The sequence below is a fragment of the Astatotilapia calliptera genome, chromosome 1 (assembly GCF_900246225.1).
Source record: "Astatotilapia calliptera chromosome 1, fAstCal1.2, whole genome shotgun sequence".
Lineage (NCBI taxonomy): Eukaryota > Metazoa > Chordata > Actinopteri > Cichliformes > Cichlidae > Astatotilapia > Astatotilapia calliptera.
In genome coordinates this window covers 24,746,427-24,767,234 of record NC_039302.1, presented here as the reverse complement: position 1 = coordinate 24,767,234, position 20,808 = coordinate 24,746,427, and the positions used below count along the sequence as shown (strand labels likewise).

The window sequence follows — 20,808 nt, the reverse complement described above, 5'->3', positions numbered from 1 at the left end:
GAAAATCATGTCTGTTTTCTCGGTCTGAAACTCAGTTTTTCCGATTATCTGACCTCACATGAATACACAATTACTCAAGAATGGAGCTCAACGGGTTTTTTTGTTTTTTACCTTTTTTACAAGTTAAGTCTTGCCATGTTCTGTAGGCCAGAAATGTATGAAAACACGAGGGAAAAACAAAGTCTCATTTAAAAAAAAAAAAAAGTCCAATCATATAATTTTTCTGGTTAGCCAACATTTTAGCTAGTTTATGTTAGCCACTCGGTTCTGAGAAATAAAAACAAAAATGTACAATTACTAGTTTAACGTGAAGATGATTTTTAATTGGTATCTGGAATTTAACCAGGTTTTATTCAGATGAGCTCTTACCTTTGTTGTAGCCGGTGACGTCAGAATTGATTACAGTAGTGGGAAGACATTTAGGAACTACAACAAGAACTCCCATGCTTACTTTATGAAAGAAAGCATTGTGGTGAAGTGGTTAGCACTTTCTCTGCACATGTCCTGATTGGCTGGTGCCTTTCACTGTACAGTTGGCATGTTCTCCCTGCATGGGCTTCTTCCCACATTCCAAAGAGACACACGTCACATTAACTGGTGATCCTAAACTGGCCGTAGGTGTGGATGTGAGACCCTGTGGTCACCTGTCTCTCTGTGTTAGCGACCTGTCCAAAATGTACCCTGCCTCTTCTCCGATGACTGCTGGGATAGGCTCCAGCCCCCCGCGTCCCTAAGTTAAGCCGTTAGATGGATGGATAGATGGATTATTTCATGATCAAAGGCCCAATCTCAATTCTCCCCTTCCATTTTTCACTGCAGCTTGGGGCAAGGTGGTCCTCCACGCTTTGTTTGGGGGGCTAGATGACCACTATCCTTCAATTTCCCAAAGAAATGGGATACCTAAGGGCCAAGGGTGGGAGCTGGGATTTGGCCAAAGATGCTGAGTGCTTGGTTGAGAGTGGGTAAGAGCTGGCACTTAGTTGTGTGTGCGGCTGAGTGAGTAGGTATTTGTGAGGGAGGGGAGCAGAGTGTGGCATGCATCATTAGCTCAGCTAATATAGCTCTCAAGACCAATTCCACAAAAAAAAAAACCAACCTCTCCCATCTTTGTTTTGCTCCGTTTCCTTTTCTCTTTGTATTTCAGTTAATTTTCTCATGCATCTTTCAGCCCCTCTGCTCCCTGGGCTGCTTAGTCACGGTCTGCTGCCAGTCCTCCATAAGGGCTTTATCCTGTTTATGAAGATGGGTGGGAATGCAGTGATTCATATAGTCCAGTGCTAAATTATTAACCAGATAATTGTGCACAGTGCAGACGCTAACATACTCCATCCCTACCTGTGTGTCAGTCAGTTGGATGTGTGCACACACACACATACACCTTTACTTCATAAGGCTTTGTCATTGTTTCCATCACATGTCAAATTGTGTGAGTGTGTCTGTGTGTTTGTGAAGATCATGAAGATCCCCTTTACGTCCTATTACAGCTCTGGAATTTCAATATTGCTGTGTGTTATGTGATCTTTGCCCGGGGGTTTTCTGTGTGTTCTGGGAGAGGGCGCAGTTGCTTGTTCTTGGATAATTGAAGATTCTTTTGTGGTGTCAAAGTTCATTTGAGTTTCTTTCTTTGTGTGTGTTCACGGGTGATAATTTACTGAAGACCCAGGGCTTCTCGTTTTATCTGATGATCTAAATAAGACACATTTCATCTCAGCATGGGTGACAGAGACTTAAGCTAATTAATAAATGGAAATTCTTCTGGGCCCGGGTTTCAAAAACAATAAATCTCTTATCTCACTAAAAGGCTCAGCTGCTCATGGATTTTACCCTCACTGTAGTGAGGGTCAATTGCTTTAATAGCATCTTTAGGAAGATTTTTATCTTAATTTAAAAAGCAAATTTAAAGAATTTGATATCTTAAAGACCACCTAAAGTACAATATAATGGTTTTCCACAAAAACTTTTTAACACAGTACTCAGTGTGTTTGATGGTTTCCCATAGTGAAATTTTATCGGACAGATGAAACCATGATTTGGGATTGAACGACACAGCGTTCTGTTTGTTGTATTTCTTAAAAATCTGGGATTTATATTCAATAAAAAGAGGACCAAGAACCAAATCTCTGCCCTCTGCTGGGAGATCCATCAAACAGCTCGGTTTGTCTAGATTATGTTTGAGGATTTTAGTTTGTTAAATGTTGGTGGATCCAAAGCTTTTAGCATATCTTTCATGTTTAGTTGTCGAGGAAATATTCTACTGCAAATTAGTCTGCCTACATTATAATCGAAGCCTTTGTTCTCTTCCTCTCTCTCCTCTGCTTCACTTTACTCTGTGTTTTTAAAAACTCCATGCTGTGCTGATTAGATGATTGTGCATTTTATTTTATTTTCAGGTTGAGGAGACCAGCAGACCGGCCATGGTTTTGTTCCTAATTAAATATCTGATGATGCTCGTGGTGGGGATCCCCTCTGTTTTCTGGGTGGGCAGCAAGAAGACCTGTTTTGAGTGGGCCAGTTTCCTACATGGACGCAGGCGCAAAGAGTAAGAAGAGACTGTGTGTCTTTTAATGTTCGAGAGAACTAAATTGAGTTTATCACAACTAATTATGCACTTAGAAGTATCTTGTACTTTGTTTCACATGCAATTTTCCTTCCCTCTCAGTTGTTCAGGGGTTTAGTATCTCTACTGTATTTCCTTTTGTGGTGACACGTTGCTATACAACAGCACATTAATCATTAATCTTCCCTATCCTGTCCTTATCAACTGTTTTCTTGTCTCTTTCCCGTATTTCTTCTTGAATCCTAAATGTCTTCCTACTCCTTCCCCCCCAATCTGTCTCTTGGTTCCAATTTTATCTGCGACTTGTTCCCTGTCTGTAAAAACGTCCCACCTCTGACCTCCTTCACCTTTTTCTTTCTGCAGCAGTGGGGTGAATGAGTCTCGCCAGGTGCTGCAAGAGCAGCCGGACTTTGCTCAGTCTCTGCTGCGTGAGCCCAACACCCCCATCGTTAGGAAGTCCAGAGGGACATCCACTCAGGTAGGACTGCAAAGACAACAGCAAAAAAAAAAGCAGGATGGAATTATTTATAAGTGCCGTGGGAGTAAAGTCCAAACATGAATGTCCACAGGTTACGGCTCTGAGCTCTTTTGAAACTGATGAAAGGAAGAGAAGACTGAAATGAAAGATCGTATCTTGTATGCCTGTTTTTTTTTGTCAGCATCTAGAAGCTTTGATAAAGGTTTAATCAGACTGGTGTTTTCATGTACATATTTCTTCATTGATAATATTTAGCCGCATCATCAATGAAGCTTTTCAACCCCTGTGAACCTGGCTAGGTGTCTATCATAATAATAAAAGTAATAACCTGAGGCATAATCTTGTCATTAGATTTGAGTCAAGATCCAAAAGATATGAATGTCTTATGCTGGAGTAATGTACACAGAGCCTTGAGCAAGATGTAGCCTTTTGGATTTGAATATTTACACGTTGTGCAAAGGTGTCGGGTGTTAAATTAAATCTTTAATCTCAGCGGTTTCAGCGCTACATGTGTTTGATCTCTCCTCCTGTAGGGCACTTCCACACACGCCTCCTCCACCCACTTAGCTGTTCTAGACGACCTTGATGAACCAGTTAGAACTCACCACGGGCACCCCTCCTCCACCAGGAGTAAGGCCAGCAGCGTCCACAGCAAGGCCAGCTACCACAGCAGCCTGCGGCGCACTCGAGATGACAGGTAGACCAGGAAATCCACGATGCTCTCGCTTCCTCTCAGACGATGTGAATCAGTCGAAGCTCAGCTTTTCTTTCATTGCTTCTCCCCCATTAGGAGCGATACCGTGGTTTACCGAGGTACAGAGGACCGCAGTTTCCATGGCAGCAATCCACGTCTCGACCATCCGCTCTCCACTCACAGCAGCCTCCATCAGATAGACAGCCACTCGAGGCACAGCAGCCAGCGAGACGTGTCTGTGGCCCCACCTACCCTCATCACACATGGAACGACGGCGAGTGACGGCCGAGCGGCTGAGAACGAAGGCACCAACGCCTGAGACACTGGATCAGTGAAAGGATGGAGACGTGAAGCAGATACACAGCAGTCTGTTTGTTTTCTTTTTTGGGGATGGGGAATGTGTCTCTGAGTGCTGTGTTGGTAATCTGTGGTTGTTTGTGAGCAGTAACCATGACTCCTCTAAATTTTGATGGAGTTTGGCTGTAAGGTGGACCAGTTTGCTCACTGAATTATTTTGAGTTTACACCTGGTCTGCTTGATTCAACAGGCTGAGCCAACAGGAATAAATCCCCATCCTCTTTTGGTGACACTCGAGACATTATTCAGGGAAAGCTAGCAATGGAAACAAACAGACACTGACAAAGGTGTCTCTCAGTCTGGTTGATAGTGGCATCATCCATATATTGGTGATCATCTTTCAGGACCTATATGAATATAATGTTAAATACCCAAACACTGCCGACTCCACTGCTCTGGATTGCAGCTCTTAATGAGTGATGTTTGTCTTTGCGTGGCTTCAGAAAATGGAAAAAAAAAATGGGCCTAATGTGAAATTATGGACCTCTCTGTGGTTTGAGTTATTTTTATACTGTGAAGTTTGTCTTCTGCTGCTGGAAGCTTCAGTGTGTGTGTGTGTGTGTGTGTGTGTGTGTGTGTGTGTGTGTGTGTGTGTGTGTGTGTGTGTGTGTGTGAGAAAGTGGGAAATGGAGACATGACTAGTGATGTGTTTTTAAATTTTAATTCTCCCCTGGAGCTTGAAGGAGGGAGCTGAAAGACGAAACGTTTTCCACCCATGAATGTAAAAGGGTTGTTTCAGAGAGTGATAAAATATGGCCATGGCTGTAATGGATGATCTGTGCTCTTATTTACATGCACAGATATTTATTTCAAGTCAGCCAAAAAAGTATTTTAGTACTGACATATACAATATAAAAGATGGACATAGCTACCATGTAATCACCCTCTAGTTTGTGAAGTCCCACCTTGAAGCTTCGATGAGCCATCTTGCTGTTGAAACTGGATGTGATGGAAGAAAGCCGGTTTGACTGTGAAACTACACTCATTGGCTAACATCCTGTCAATCACAAGTTATCATTATTATTATTATATCACAAGTTATTTTTATTCAGCGTTATCTCAAATAAGTGGCTGAAACAATAAACCCAGCAGGAAAGTGTTTCCAGAGGTCAGCTCAGAAAGCCCCAAGTTTTTTTTTTGGCCACCACAGCTATCGCCCCCTGGTGACCGTAAAACAGATTGCAGGTTTAAGGCATTCACAACTGGAAGCCACGTCCATCTTTTATACTGTCTTCTGAACTGTCTGCACTGAGACTTGAACCTGGCAAAGAAGCGATAAGGCAACTTTTTAAACAAGCGAGATAATAATTTACAAAACAAATGCATGCTCAGTGTTTTATAAGAATAAACGAAATAGCAGGTAAAAATCTAAAATATGCCTCCTGTGGCTTTACAATCCGATTAACATACAACCCCGTGTTTTTTACCCTCTGAAAAAGAAAGCTGATTGACGTTAGGTAAGAACAAAATCTGTGCATTCAAACCCCATGACTGCACAGATAGGACTGTAATTTTAAATGGAAACAGATAGCATGGGTTTCCTTTAGGAAGGAAGTGGATTTTTTTTTTAAATGCAATAATCACCAATGTACTATATAAACACCAAAACTGCTCCTGTACATGCTCTGTGATCATCTGTAGTCCTGTTCCTCAGGCTCAAACTTGCCCAAAGAGGTGCAGACAACTGACAGTCCAACATTAGAAAAAGAAATGTTCAGTCATTGTGCTTCTTGTTCTCTGACATTTATTTTCTACTCTGAGCAAAAAGAAATGAATATTGTTTCATGTTCATGCAGCTCCGTTTGGTCCCTAATCCTAGAAACCTGATTAACCTACCTCACCTGGACCCTCAGCTTTCTCTGTAACTGTACATTCATGTTACTGGGTGCTGTTTTTGGAAAGGAAGATACTGATCCTAAACCTAACATGATCAGTTCTGATAAAAAATAACATGTGGTGCTTATTTGTGAAGAATCTAATCTCTCCTCGCAGTAGAATATCTGTAACTGTCTGTCTATCCCACAGTCTACCTCTTCAGTTGAAGCCAGGCTTATCCTCTGCCTTTCGCCGTTGCCTCGCTCCTCTCATCTCTGTCTTGTTTTAAATTTCTCATGAGCAGCTATGTGCTGTCAGCTTGTCTGCCTGCATATTTCTTGTACATAGATTTTTTTTTTTTTTTATAAATTCTGTACTGTGTGATGACTAATCTGCCTCACATCTGCCTCCTCCTGTAAATGTGCCCACGCTAATCTTTTTTTGGACCTACAGCAACTGTCTGTACTCTTACAAGTCGTGACTGCTTACAAACATCAACCGTTGTGCTTTTTACCTCCAAATTAGACATTGCAGTGAGAGACGCTGTCGTAAATATGTCATAAACTCAACATAAGGAGAGACGATCTCGCTCAGCTGTTTGACGTCTTTTTCTTGTTCACTTACGTTAACATTAATCCCCCCACAGTGAGACACGAGGAAGATTTCTGTCATCCAGTGATACAGCTTCAAAGTGAACTACATTAGCTTGAAAACACAATGGATTTTTAATGATGCTTAAAAAAAATGTGTACCGGTAAGAATTTTGTGAATTTTGAAACTTGAGCTGTCTTTGCCTTTTAATTTATTTGCAGTTTGGAACTGTAACGATGTCTTATACATGCAGTCTAATAAACTTTTTTTAAACAGACTTCACTTGTAGTTACTCTTAATAGTAGACTTGCATATACATTGTTGTTAACCAAGCGTACTAAAAGAATAATCCACCGGAATAAACTTCATTTTACAGACAAAAAGTAAGAAGGAAGTATTACAGAAAATATGGTGAATACTTTTATGTATAAAGTTGAAGACCATGTTGAACATGGTCCACTGTGCATGTAGTGTTCATTAATGGGAACTAATTCTAATCTGTTAGGCCTCATTTCTAACCCCATGCTCTCATTCTTAAACTCCATTAGAGTAGCTTTTCATGATTTCTATTTCAAAACAGCCCCTTTTGATTTCACTGAGCGTTTGTAGCCCCTCAGTCAATTTGACTGTTAAAACAAGTGAGTGGAGCTGCTGTGCCTCAGATATTAGATATTCGGGATATCTGCTCTCGGTGACATCCTTCAGAGCTAAGAGTAGAAAGGCTTTTGGCTCTCAGGTACCTCATTATCTCAATGGCTTTTCCAGCTTTAACACAAGCATGTACCATTTGAAAAGTGTATATGACAGAAAATGAGGAACATCATAACAGATCCCCGTCATGTTTATTTACCCAAACAAAGAATTTAGTTTGTAAGAACCTGGTTCTGCTCATTTCATACCCTCAACCGGAATATCTGCAGAGTTGCGAAATTAAAGTGTCAACATAAATGTATACTTTCCTAAAAAATAAAAACCCTGGTCAAGACCAGATTCCTGATCGTTCTCGTTTCCGGCGGACGATGGCGGCCACATCTTGTTTGAGCGTAGAGACGTTCTGTTCCAGCTGCTCCGAGAAGTCTCTCAGCAAATGACTCTGCTCATCCACAAACAGTCTGAGCCCCAGCAGGTCTGACTCCTCCTGGAAAGCACGCACATTAACATCCTGCATGATGTGCAAACAGGAGTGTTATATCCATGGGCAGGATTCAATCTGTTCAAGTGCAATTTATCAGACGTTTTGGTAAATTGCTATGACATCAGCTCCAGTTCTCGGAACCATATTCCTAATGTTTAAAGTCAATAATTCTTTTGGCCAGACCTTAAACAGTTTTCACAACAATAACACTTGCAGATCCTTCACAGTGCTTCAGTTATCATGCATTGGAGGCATAAGCCAAATAACTACAGCACAGATGTAATTTTCTAAACGCAGCAGCTCAAAATTGTTCACTCTTGGAGCTAATAATGTGATGAAACAGGTCAATATTTCATTCTGTGCGGATTCACTATATTAAGGATTTTAAGCATGTCCACATTGTAGTAACACTAACTCATGCTAAGACAGAAGATAACACGTGAATACGTACGCTGGGCCTGTGTCTGCGCAGGCGCTGCAGCTGACCTCTTACTGAAGTCATGCTGTGATAGAAAACCTTCAGAGCGCGGGCAAACTCTGCATCACAGCTGGGACGCACCGAGCGACTACGCGCACCCTCGCCACCTAAAACCAGAAGAGAGAAATGTGTGTGTGTGTGTGTGTTTCTGAAAGAGCAAGTCAAAAGCTTCCAAAGTCATATGTGTGGTAGTTTTTTCAGTTCTTTGGAATAGAAACCACAAACTCGTGTATGTTTTTGTTACCATTCCTGGCTGTGTTGAGTTGTTCCCTCAGATTGTGATTCTCTTTCCTCAGTGATTCATTAACACTCTTTAGTTCATCTAAGTCCTGCTGAAGAGCTCTTACTGAACAACTGAGGTCTGAGGGGTCTACAGGCTGTGATAAAACACACACACACTGAATAAATAAGACAATAAATAACTCATGTCAACGTAAACAATTACTCCTAAACGTCTAACTCACTGTGTTTTCTGTTGGACTCGACTCATCAATGATGAAGATGCCATCTGCAGTCATCCGCACACCTTCCAGTGAAGACTTCAACTGAGTGCAGCCCTCTGGGATAGAAAACAAGCACTGAGCAGCAATCTTTAAAGAAACTTTCTATTTCAGCTGTGGCTTTTCTTAAACCTGCATGAGAAATTTAATAATGTGATGTATAATGTACACACGATGAAATTAAAATCCAGTTTAAATGTTTAAATCCCACGCGGTTCATTAAAAAAAAATTAAGCATGTCTTGTTGTTATAATAGCTATCACCGAGTTCACTTACTTCAGGCATAAATAAAAAAAAATGTCCATCCTCACCTTGAAGGCCCCAGAGCTCCAGCACCACAGCGCTGCTCTGCAGGAAGTCTAGCAGACGCTGGGAGGTGTGGAGGGAGGCAAAGTGGACTCTGTGATCCAGCAGAGGATTCACGTTGTGCCAAACAGCTGGAGTGTACAGAGGCTGGCTGCAGTCAAATAACCTGAAACTAACAGAGTAAGGAGATTAAGTAATGTCGGAGAGAAGAAAGCATTTCACAACTCTCTTCTTTTAGAAGACGACACGACTGGAGACTTCACACTTGAGTCCACGGTACCTTTTCAAAAGCTAAAATTATTAACAGCTTCCTCTATGTGCCAGTAAATATATACCAGGTTTCCATCTCCAAGTTCAATAGGATTTAATGCAGTGTACTCTACACCGAGCCACATGTGCCTTACCCAATTTGAACACCTCGATTGCGGGCCTCTCTGATCCAGCGTAAGCCACAACACTGATCCAGGACCAGCTGGAAGTCTAGTCGTCTACCCAGTATCTCTGATGGGTCAATCAGGATGTCATCCTCACCCAGAGGGCTGGGAAGTGCGAACGTCTAGTTACTGATATACCTGTGCACTGAAGGTTTGTGTGTCTGTGCATGTGTGACATACAGTCCAGTTGAAGAGCAGGGGACCAGCTGTGTTTGTAGAATGCCTTCCTCTGTGCCCTCTGACCCCAACACCTGCAGACCGGGATCATCACCCACTGACTTTATTTAACTGTCATCTGAAAATACTTTTAGATGAAGATGCCAGTGTGTATGGAGTATATCAGTTTGTACCTCTAGCTGCTCTTCCAGAGGGATGCGGAAGGCCAACGATTGGAGCCAAAGGTGGGCAGTGCCCAGGAGAAGAGGCTCAATTGGATCCCAGAATGGGTCTTTATCTCTGGGTAATGTTACTGTTGACAGCCCGGCTACTTCCTAAAAACATAAAAGTCTTAATAATAGAGTTACTGGTCTGGAAAGGTTTATGCTTTAGGAAGTGCTGACCATCCTAACAATATGTGATGTCAATATAGCGAATATGCACATGTTTTATTTAGCTTAAACATCTGCAGAGATGTAAAGGTAAATACAAGCCAACAAACATCAACATTGTTCTTTCAGCTAACATACATTGTCTCCGCTCTGCTCTGCCAAATGCTGCTGGTAAACCTCTTCCATCAGAAACTTGCGGTTAATAAACTTGGCTTTGGACCACATCCAGACCTGCAGAGTGCATGCAAAGATTGTAATCTTTCAAAGTGACGCTGCAGTTTACACAAGTGACAAAACACCCCATACAGGGACAGACCAACCTGCTTGGTTCCCTTGGAGGTGACTCTGACAACGATGTCTTTCTCTAGATCGTGGCCTTTTGAATCTGACAGTGCCAGATTTTTAATCTCCAGCTTGAACTCCACATCCTGCAAACACAATGCAACACATGGCCAGAATCTGATGACGCACAGGAAACCAAAGATATTTGCTTTCTAGGAACACGTTAAATACAGAATTTTTCACCCTGAGGCCGTGCGTTACCTTGCTCAATTCCTGGCTCATCTGGTTGGCCTCAGCCACCATGGGCATCAATTTGATGTAATCAAAGAAGACAGCTAGCAGACTGGGGTCTGTCTGACTCGATCCAGCACTGGACTCACCTAAACACATGCAGATGAATAATATAATGAGTTCAGTGAGTTTCCTTCAAAAAATAAGAGCCCTTCATGTGGAGTTATTCACGCTCCCGCTCACCCAGGTGGATGCCCTCAGCTGCAGCCAGTTCAGACTGGAAGTAATCGTAATCATAGCGACTCCAGTCATCCCCGCATCTCTCTGATGGATAACCAATGAACAGGTAGGTGCAGTTGGAACCCAGAATGAGGCGATCCTGATAAAAATAGAAAATAAAAAAAATTTATATATATATATATATATATATATATATATATATATATATATATATGGGGTGCAACGATACACAAAATTCACGGTTCGGTTCGATACTTTGGTGTCACGGTTCGATATTTTTTCGATACAAAAAAAATGTTCATGCCTTTTTAATTTGTCATTTATTAGAATTATAAATATATATTTTAACTCAAAAGTACAGTTTTTAAATTTAATGTTGCTGAAACAAAAGTAATTAAAAAAATAAATATCTCTCAGGGCTCTCAAAATTTCAAAATCCCTGGTAGCCCATTGGGCAGGGACTCTTCAGTTTTTGGTAGCCCAAAATTAATGTATGTAGCCCGAATAAAAAAGAGAGCAATTTTTTGATTGATGTTTTGTTTCCTTTACAATATTATACATTAAATTATAATATTGTAAAGGAAACAAAACATTAATCAAAAAATTGTTGAAAAACAAATTACAACATTGTATAAAAATTACAATCATCAACTCAAATACTTGGTTCTAATTGAACAGAAATTTCTATGAACTTGTAAGAACTGTGTAGGACATGAATCAGTCTGTGTCAGATCCTGAATTTGAAATTTCCGCTGAAGTCACGGATAAGAGGCAAGTGGAACCAAGATCTAGGCCATTTGCTTTTTGAAGTTTGCAAAGACTGCTAAATTTTGCCAGTGGTAGTTCACTCTTTGCAACATAGTACGCTGTTCTAAACAGATTTTTCAGGTTTATTTTTAGTATGTTATTTGCAATTGGTGTTTGTTCTGGGAAAGATATTGCAGACTGAGCAATAATGCATTTCTTGCATTTCTCATGGGTTCTAATGGGGGCCTTTCTTAAAATGACTGGTCCCAGTAACAAAGGCGCTTATCGACTCAGAAATCGAGAGAAAACCAACAACACACCCGGCAGAACATTATGTTATTTACACGGGTGCACATAAGTGGTCCGCATGTGCGCATTCGCTGTCAAAATAAAAGACGCGCACCAGATAAGAAGTTGCAACGCGCGTTTGTGTCCATATAAAAAGCACTGTTTTTGTCCGCTAGAGTGGAATTTTCACGGCACATTCCGCACCACATCTCTGTGCGTTCATCATTTCTTTGAAGCCAGCTCACCTCCTGCAACCACTTTTCCGAGAATACGTGCTTCTTTTGTGGTTCGGACTCCTTCTGACATTTGTTTGGCGGTGGAGGAACACCAAAGTAATTGCTTAAAGGAGCTTCTTCGACATCTTTAAGAGTTCTAAACAAATGTCTGTCCTCCTCCAGAAAATCTTATGTATGCAAACACGCGTTGCAACTTCATATCTTGTGCGCTGGTTTTTTTTGTTTGTTTTTTTGACTGCCAATGCGCACCTGCGGACCACTTATGTGCAGCCCCGGTTATATAGCTCGTCATATTGCAGCCACAGAAATTCTTTTGTCCATGAAACCATAAAGCTGCACTTTCTTTTTGCCTTATAGTCTGATTTGTCATAACTTTTCCGTTTTGTGGTAAGCTTTTCTTTGGCTGTCACTTCTTCACCCTGACCTGTCTTATTTGGCTCAGCAGAACTAAAATATATATCCTGCTGCTTTTACACACACACACACACACACACACACACACACACACACACACACACACACACACACACACACACACACACACACACACACACACACACACACACACACACAGTGGTCAGCGATTCTCTGCACGATCAACCTCTCATATGTTTAAGCTTGCTGCGGGAGATTTCACTTGTCATGTTTGCATAGTAAGCTAACGATTGATAAGACGATGTCAGAGGAATTGGTGCGCAAATTATCATCACTCACCAATCAGTGCTGTCGCTCTCTATACACAGTTCACGTGATTGCGAAGTGAAAGCAAAAAACAAGCGCAAATTCAAACGCGACTTCAATATGTCACATATTGACAGTGACTCACCGATGCCAATGACATAATTACCCAGCTACATTTCCGAAAGAATGCAAAAGCATTGGCATATATTTTTCCTTCCTACAATAGCCCGACGGGCAGGGCAGAGATAGATTTTGGTAGCCCGACTGGAAAAATCGCTAGCCCCGGGACGTCGGGCTAGTGATTTTGCAAGCCCTGTATCTGATTGAGGAATCACTCATCTTTGGAAAAGAGAGTTTATTACAGAGAAATGGCTCTTTCCAAAATAAAAGCAATACTATATGCTTCTTCTGGGCTATATTCTCAGCAGCATATTGTAGCGGGTCAGGGCTGTTCGGGGTTCTGTTTGTACAGTTATGTTTTGTTTATGTTGCCATAGTGACGGGTGACGCCCTCTCGCTGCAACGGGGTCAGAGGGCGCCCTGTGTGGTGTTGTTGTTGCTGCTGTGCGGTTGCCGAGCTGAGCAGTTAGCTAGCGGCAGTATTCTTCTGCAGATGTCAATAAACGGCTGTGCTCCCTGGCTAGCTCACGGGAAGCAAGACCAAACGATACCTCCATCTCCTCCTTGTCTGAGCTCGCCACATTGGTGTCAGAAGTGGGATGATGGTGGCACCCCATGTTCTGACCCAAGTGACTTTTCCCCCGCCAGTCGTGACCGGCCGGTGCGCCAAAAGAAGGCACCTGGACATTTGCAGGACTTTGTGTGGGGTAATGGGGTCGTCGGGGACGACTGACCCCTTAGGTGGGGGCTATGTCCAATTGTTCAGTCTGAAGTCACTAGCCGTGTCTGGGTCTAAACTCAGCTGCAGGTCCATATATCAAACGATCACTATGGCATTACTGAGAGTTGAAAAACTATCTAAAGTCTTTCATCTTTAATAAAATGATCAGCGTTCTGCTCTACCAGGTGTAACAATTGAGTTTAACATCCAGGCATCCATGAAAACGGAATTTATGACATTTAACGGAGTTAGAAGTTAGCAGGGAGTTAGCTCGCTAGCTTCTATCTAAATATAATATAGCATGTCCTGACTGCGGGGTTTTGGAAACAAATTAAAACGTACAGCTCTGCTATCACTTCCAGCATAAATGAAGACAGAAAACTAAACAGCAGTGACGTTTGTAGAGTTACTGAAGTTTGGCTAGCTGGTATATAATGATGTGCTACGTGACCGCTAGCGACACAGCTATGTTAGCATAATATAAACAAGCTAACTTTTTTTCCACTAGATAAAAGTTAACGTGAGTGTTCTCGGTGGTCAGGAACAAATGTAATCGCATGGCAGGATGCTGTAAAAGGACCAAACTTCAGCCAGGAGAACAACTGAGATAATCCATCCACAATACGAGGTTAGTCATTCATATACTGCTGCATAGGCTGGGCTGTAGTTACATCCTAAGGTTTTAAAAACTGAGCTTAAATAAATGATTAGTGGTAATAAAAGCCGAGGGAGGTCAACAGGGATCACTGACTGTTTTAGGAGCTTTTTGAGATCAAATAGAAGAAAATACATAACATTAAACATGTTAACAACACAAAAGCCATATTAAACGCAGACTACTTTAGACCCGGAAGTAGGATTCGTCACGTCATCACTGAACAACCGGGTAGCTGTTCAGGGTTCTGTTTGTACAGTTATGTCTTGTTTATGTTGCCATAGTGACGGGTGACCCCCTCTCGCTGCGACGGTGTGTCCTTCCGGGGTCAGAGGGCGCCCTGTGTGTTGTTGTTGCTGCTGCGCTGAGCAATTAGCTAGCGGCAGTGTTCTTCTGCAGATGTCAATAAACGGCTGTGCTCCTTGGCTAGCTCACGGAAAGCAAGACCAAACGACACCTCCGTCTCCTCCTTGTCTGAGCTCGCCACATTGGTGTCAGAAGTGGGATGATGGTGGCACCCCATGTTCTGACCCGGGTGACTTTTCCCCCGCCGGTCGTGACCGGCCGGTGCGCCAAAAGAAGGCACCTGGACATTTGCAGGACTTTGTGTGGGGTAATGGGGTCGTCGGGGACGACTGACCCCTTAGGTGGGGGTTATGTAGCCAGTCAGGGCTGTTCGGGGTTCTGTTTGTACAGTTATGTTGCCATAGTGACGGGTGACGCCCTCTCGCTGCGACGGTGTGTCCTTCCGGGGTCAGAGGGCGCCCTGTGTGTTGTTGCTGTGCGGTTGCCGCGCTGAGCAGTTAGCTAGCGGCAGTGTTCTTCTGCAGATGTCAATAAACGGCTGTGCTCTCTGGCTAGCTCACGGGAAGCAAGACCAAACGACACCTCCGTCTCCTCCTTGTCTGAGCTCGCCACAATATTAAACATATCAGGTCCCCATAAGGAGAATCATGTGCTAACGGCTGTCTAAATGACTCGGGTAAAGTTTGTAGCATGCATGCTTGTTGTTTTTGTCTGCTTCCACTTGTCTTTGCACTAGGATGATGTCGGCATAAATGTGCAGTCATATTCGTTGTGTTCCCACTAGTGCTGTCAGCGTTAATCTCGTTGAAATGACGTTAACGCCACAACGTGGCAAATCTCCGTTAAAGAGCTACCCCTGATGCCCTGTGCGTGGGGCTAGACGGCTAACACGTTAATGAGCTAACTGCACTAACACACTAGTTCCCACCCATGTAATTGAGCATTGCGTGGCACATCCAACATACTGTTTTACTTTAGTCCATGATGCGCTTACCTTCAGGGTCATACGTCACATGAAAACCAAAATAATTCCAAACGCCAGATCTGAATGAGGGTGGGGGAGGTTCAATTTGCCATGTTGCAAGGAGAGCTTAACTTCTGTCTGCTAGCTTGCCCTGCGCTCTTCCTTCTGACTATGCTGTCTACGTTGAACGCTCAGTGGATCTGCGCTCGACAGTGCAGCCTAGGCGGAGTAGTCGAACGCTGATTCACTGAGCGCTCAACACAGACAGCATCGTCAGAAGGAAAGTTGATAAAATAAATTACAAATGTTGTATTGTTCGATACATATGCGTACCGAACCGAAAGCACTGTATCGAACGGTTCAATATCGATACGAGTATCGTTGCTCCCCTAATACATATATATATATATATATATATATATATATATATATATATATATATATATATATATAGTGTATACTTTAACAGCATGTCACACAACCACATCATATAATTGAGGTTTGAGTCAAGACCCACCAGGTGCTGCAGCTCTGTTGCCTGGGAAACAGGATTGCCATTTACAATAACCTTTGTTCCTGTCATCGGGGTCAGCGTTACCCTGCGCTGTTCATTCCTGAACACAGCATGACGTTCCTGGATCCTAACGCACATAAAAACAAAAAAGGGGACTGATCCGACTTCTTCCCAGCTCCGTATATTTTTAGTATTGGACTCTGCTGCAGTCTGTTTGCATTATTCACACATCAAGATAATCCTTACTTATGTTATTAATGGATCTCCTCTCATTTTATGGATACCCAGCCTTTAACAGCTTTTGATTGGCTGCCCCTCACAAACAATTTTATGTAAGACAGAAAACTGATGTAAAGAATATTTAGACCCCATCAGTGTATATGCATACAGACGAAAAGACAATTTTCTTATTCTTTGCAATGATGGCAAACTCACCCTAGACCCTTGATACAAATGGACCGTGGGGAGGAGTCACACAGTCCGATGTCCCATTCCCCTAAAGATAAAAAGATTAACATTTCACCAAACATGTTAAAATCTGCGGGACATGTTTGTTACATTAAGCTGTTTAAGCCATTTAACTATCTGGTATTGTCCACCTTTAGTAGCTTCTTCTATCAGGGAGAGAACCATACATCTCGTGGCACAGATACAGAGAGATTCAGATGGACTAACCCTCCTGGATGAAAAGCTTCACCACCCCTGACAGCTGAGCATCCTCGTTGATGTTCAGGATGTAGGGATGCATCTGCATCATCCTCCTCTCCTGCCAGTGAGGACGAGGGAAACAAGAAACATCCATTTAAAGACACTACATACAAAACCTCCATCAAATGCATTTGCAGCCTTTGCTTGTGTGTTTTGCATGTCTGCATCTACGTATGTATCTATGCATGCACCTGTGTGATGTTAGCATACTGTTGCTCCCAGTCTTTCAGGGCCTCCTGCACATGCTGCTCCCATAGAGTCTGAATGGCTCTGATCTGAAGCTCATTGTGGGTCAGCAGCTGACGGAGCTCCTCTGAACACACAAAGATACGAGACGACCTGTCAACAGCTCTGAATCCCATTCTGCTGCATTCAAACGCTGATTCTTACTGGTCTCGTCATTCGCCCTGCGTCCCTCCTGGCCCAGACGGCTCAGACGCTGCAACAGTCTGGCGTTCTCTGCCTTTAGTTCTTTAACGAGACGCTCGGTGGGGCTCTCGTTCACCACTGCACGGTTCTGGATACGCTTTGCCCTGAAGAAGTGGAAAAGGTGGAGGGACAAGAAGTTAGGTGTAGAACGACATAAAGGAGAGGCCAAAAAGAACTAAAGTATAAAACGTATATTAAATATGTTACTTATAGAGCAGAAGGGAAATATCCAGAAGACTTTACAGTGCTTATTGTACCTCTCAGCATAGCGCAGCGTGGAGAGAGACTCCTCATAGCAGATATCAGCAGGGCTCAATGTGGCAATCTCAAAAACAAATATATTCAATTTACTTTAAAAGCATCTTCCAATGACTCAACCTCGTATCAAATGAGTGTCCGATACCATAACAGTGCGACTGTTGCCTCCCAGTGCAGACTGCAGCAACTTTGTGAGGGCCGAGTCTCTGTAAGGAATATGGACAACCTTCTTCCCCACCGCAACATCAGCCAGGGAGCTGGAGGAGAGATGAGGGAAGAGTGTCAAAAATACTAAAGTAAATGCAAAGTAAATCAAGTCAAACAGCAGGTCACCTGATGACATTGCCCAGGGTGGTGAGGCTCAGGTTGATGGCCGTGCCCTCTTTGAGCCTATCAGCTTCTGACCCCGATGAACGCTGACGCTCACTGCCAGCCAGGTCCACCAGGTTTATGTTGGACTGCTTCGTGATGCTCTCTTTAGAGAAGATCTGACAGGAATAATATAACTTACATAAATGTAGATTTATACAACATATGTTTGTTCTTGTATTAATTATGTTAACAAATTGGAAAAGTGTGCACAGAACCTCTTTACCTGTTTGAGCTGGAGGATAATGAGCATGTGCGATCGACTGCTGTTGGCGTTCATGTGGGTGGCGGCAGTGGTTCGAGTCCTCGTCCCCTGCTCCATCAACTGCTCCACCTGCAAACACATTTTTCTGAACAAAAATATATTTTTTGGTTTTTAGATTAAACAGCAGCATGTCCCTTTGTATGCTTCGACATCGCCCAGTGTGGTGGGGCTCAGACTGATGGCCGTATCGTCTTTAACTCTGTTAGTTTCTGACTCTGATGAATGTTGATGCTCACTGCCAGACGAGTCCAACAGATTCATGCTGGACTGCTTCGTGAGGCTCTCTTTGAAGAAGATCACAAAGCATTTAATTCCCTAAAAATTCTAATATTAACTGCACATGACTGCAACCTTAGCCTTTGGCTACTGCAGTTGATTGGTTTGGTTTGTATCCTTTTTCCATTCATCTCTCTACCTGAGCTGCAGTCTCGCAGGGGACTGTGCGGAGACCCTCCACATAGAAACCTCGTTGCTGCTCCTCTCTGACTCTGAGCCCGCCCGGAGTCCGAGACGCCCGAGACAGCAAGTCAACCACCTGGACAGAGAGGGGAGGAAAAGGAAGAGTCAGGAAACATAATAGCATCGTAGCATGTATCATATCCAGAGAAACAAATTTGCTCCAAACACCACCTGCTCATTATAGATTTCCAACATACTGAAAAAGACCTGCAGGGACATGAAGAAGAAACACATTTTAGATCATTTACACACTGAATCATTCACAGCATTCTGCATCGTCTTGTGCTTTTGCTTCACCTGACATTGTCTGTTCTCCTGGTTTTCTTTGATGGCTTGAAACAACCGGTCGCAGAGTTTAGGAATCAGGCCTTTGTTAGGCCCATAACCCATCATCGAGTAACTCTTCCCTGAGCCGGTCTGACCGTAGGCTAACAATGTGGCATTATAACCCTGCGCATGTAATTTTAGAACATTTGTTATTAAGAGTTGAGACGTGAGATAGAGAGTATCGGATAAAGACTGAGTGCTACCTGCAGCGCATTTTCCAATATTCCTTCTCCCAAATCTTGGAACACGCTGTCCTGGGAATGGATGATATCTCATGAGATGTAAATTAATTCTTATTAATCTTATAACTCACTTCATATCCATTCAGATTTATTCTGCCCAAACCATCTAGATTTTATCTTGCACAACACACTCCCAGCTCATTTATGACCTGACCTGGTCAGCGTATCTCCCTCCTGGCTCTTCAGGCACATAGATACCCCTGTGGTCTCTTGTGAAACCGCTGTGGGACCAATAGGCATAATCGAAACAGAAAGACCGTCGGTTCTGGGAATCCCGTGGATCCTGGATGGTGATGGAGCTCGAAACCATGGATATGATACAGCGACTGCCCGCATCCCTCTCTCTCTGAGTGAAGGAAGAAAACGAAAGAAGATGAAATGATGGAGAGAGACTAAAAAGAGCTGGGAGAGCAAATGGTTTATAAAAGCATTTATTTTAGATTTCAAGGAAAATGTGAGGGTAAGTGCAAGGGAAGGTAGGAGACACAATAACACACAATTTGAATTTTGAATTTTATATTTACTGTTGTAAATGTTAAAAGAAGCAACAGGATTTATCAGGGTAAATAAAGTATGCAGTATATCAGTGTGGGTCACACCTTAAGAATACAAAATATGAGTATTTAAAAAGCAGACAGCAAAGGCTTACAAAAGAAAAATAAATAGTGGTTATTATAGAAAACATCAGCACACTGACCTTGTTGAACGGTCGGACTCTGACAGCCACTTTGACACAGTCCTTACTGTGCATGTCTGAGACTTTAGCCCTCATGGTGCAGCAGGCGAGTATCGGCACAGGACACGGGCAGACCGACTGATCAGCTCCCTCACTCAGAACAACTCAATGCTGTGTCGAGTTACACGGTAACATGAGCGCAGTCGGGGCTGTGTGACAGGAACGCTGGTGTACACTTTAACCTGTTTAACTGAAAACATGGATCGGTTTGCTAAAAGATGGAAGCAATTTTAAGAATGGAAATGAAAACAGAATGGCATTTAAACAGATCCTTGTCTAATGTTATTGATTACTAAAGCACTTCATACAGCTCTAAAAACATAACAGATGTGTAGAAAGTACTGCTACACATTTTATGATCTCCGACTATTCACTAAAGTAATGATCATGAGAGTTGTTATGGGTAGAAATATGCTTTTCTTTCTTTCTTTTTTTTACCCTCTCCTAGCCTCTCTCAGCAAGATGGACCAGAAGAGAAAAGGCTGGTTTCACTTTCACCTCATCTACACTATAAATTATAAAAGAGACACAAAAGCCCTGGGGGAGTACACACAACACACTTACACATGCTTTTATACCAACATCTAAGCCTTCTGTGAGATCAAATTTCACAGCAACAGCTCGTGGCAAGTGCCAGTGTAAAGATGCCAAAATCATCCCTTTTTTGTTGTGGTGTTGTGGTGGTGAGGGTGTAAAGCTCGACTGACTTCCAACCTCTGAGGGACCACAGGATGTCGCCTGTGTTATTTTTGTTTTTATTTTTTGCTTTCAGCTCCTGTCAGTAGCTGTCAGCAGTGTAAACTGACATAAACAGGATTTCTGTTTTCTGTGGTTATTTCATTCATGCATTCAAAGACACTTTCCGCAAATTGTCTTTCAAAATAAATTAAATCCAAAATGAGCTGAAGCTATCAGGAGAATGTGAAAAAACCCTTCTGTTGCTTTATCCAAAATGTATATGTGTGTGTTACACTGATACAGACTGAAACTGAAGGGCTGTATCGTAGTGTGTAATACCCATTTCTGCCACAAGATGGTGGAACAAGCCAGGCAAGACATTTAAAACATGTTCTTGTAAAAATTTGGGGTTGCGGAAGAAGATAGGGATAGTACGGTAGCCCTGAGAGGCCAAACGGA

The 20,808-nt window shown here is 42.6% G+C and overlaps 2 protein-coding genes across 3 annotated transcripts in view; one reads left to right on the top strand and one right to left on the bottom strand.

Annotated features, from left to right (window-relative positions):
- LOC113024318 (frizzled-3-like) overlaps positions 1–4,562 on the top strand; it is a 29,982-nt gene extending 25,420 nt beyond the window's left edge. For both annotated transcript variants that reach the window (XM_026171282.1, XM_026171291.1), the window contains exons 8-11: positions 2,391–2,539; positions 2,921–3,035; positions 3,569–3,732; positions 3,826–4,562. In XM_026171282.1, the coding sequence (XP_026027067.1) occupies positions 2,391–2,539; positions 2,921–3,035; positions 3,569–3,732; positions 3,826–4,048 (651 nt within the window). In that variant the 3' untranslated portion in view covers positions 4,049–4,562. The remainder of the gene's footprint in view (positions 1–2,390; positions 2,540–2,920; positions 3,036–3,568; positions 3,733–3,825) is intronic.
- Positions 4,563–6,232: 1,670 nt separating this feature from the next.
- On the bottom strand, positions 6,233–19,806 carry kif28 (kinesin family member 28). Its single transcript, XM_026171331.1, is given in 27 exon segments — positions 6,233–7,630; positions 8,079–8,212; positions 8,350–8,482; positions 8,570–8,664; positions 8,917–9,083; positions 9,316–9,450; positions 9,526–9,596; positions 9,696–9,836; positions 10,032–10,124; positions 10,214–10,321; positions 10,437–10,555; positions 10,650–10,785; positions 15,882–16,005; positions 16,314–16,374; positions 16,554–16,644; positions 16,778–16,899; positions 16,977–17,119; positions 17,273–17,340; positions 17,419–17,530; positions 17,607–17,761; positions 17,869–17,976; positions 18,323–18,442; positions 18,538–18,573; positions 18,664–18,816; positions 18,897–18,947; positions 19,090–19,281; positions 19,633–19,806. Coding segments are annotated over 27 exon segments (3,201 nt in total). The 3' UTR covers positions 6,233–7,471.
- Positions 19,807–20,808: the final 1,002 nt, after the last annotated feature.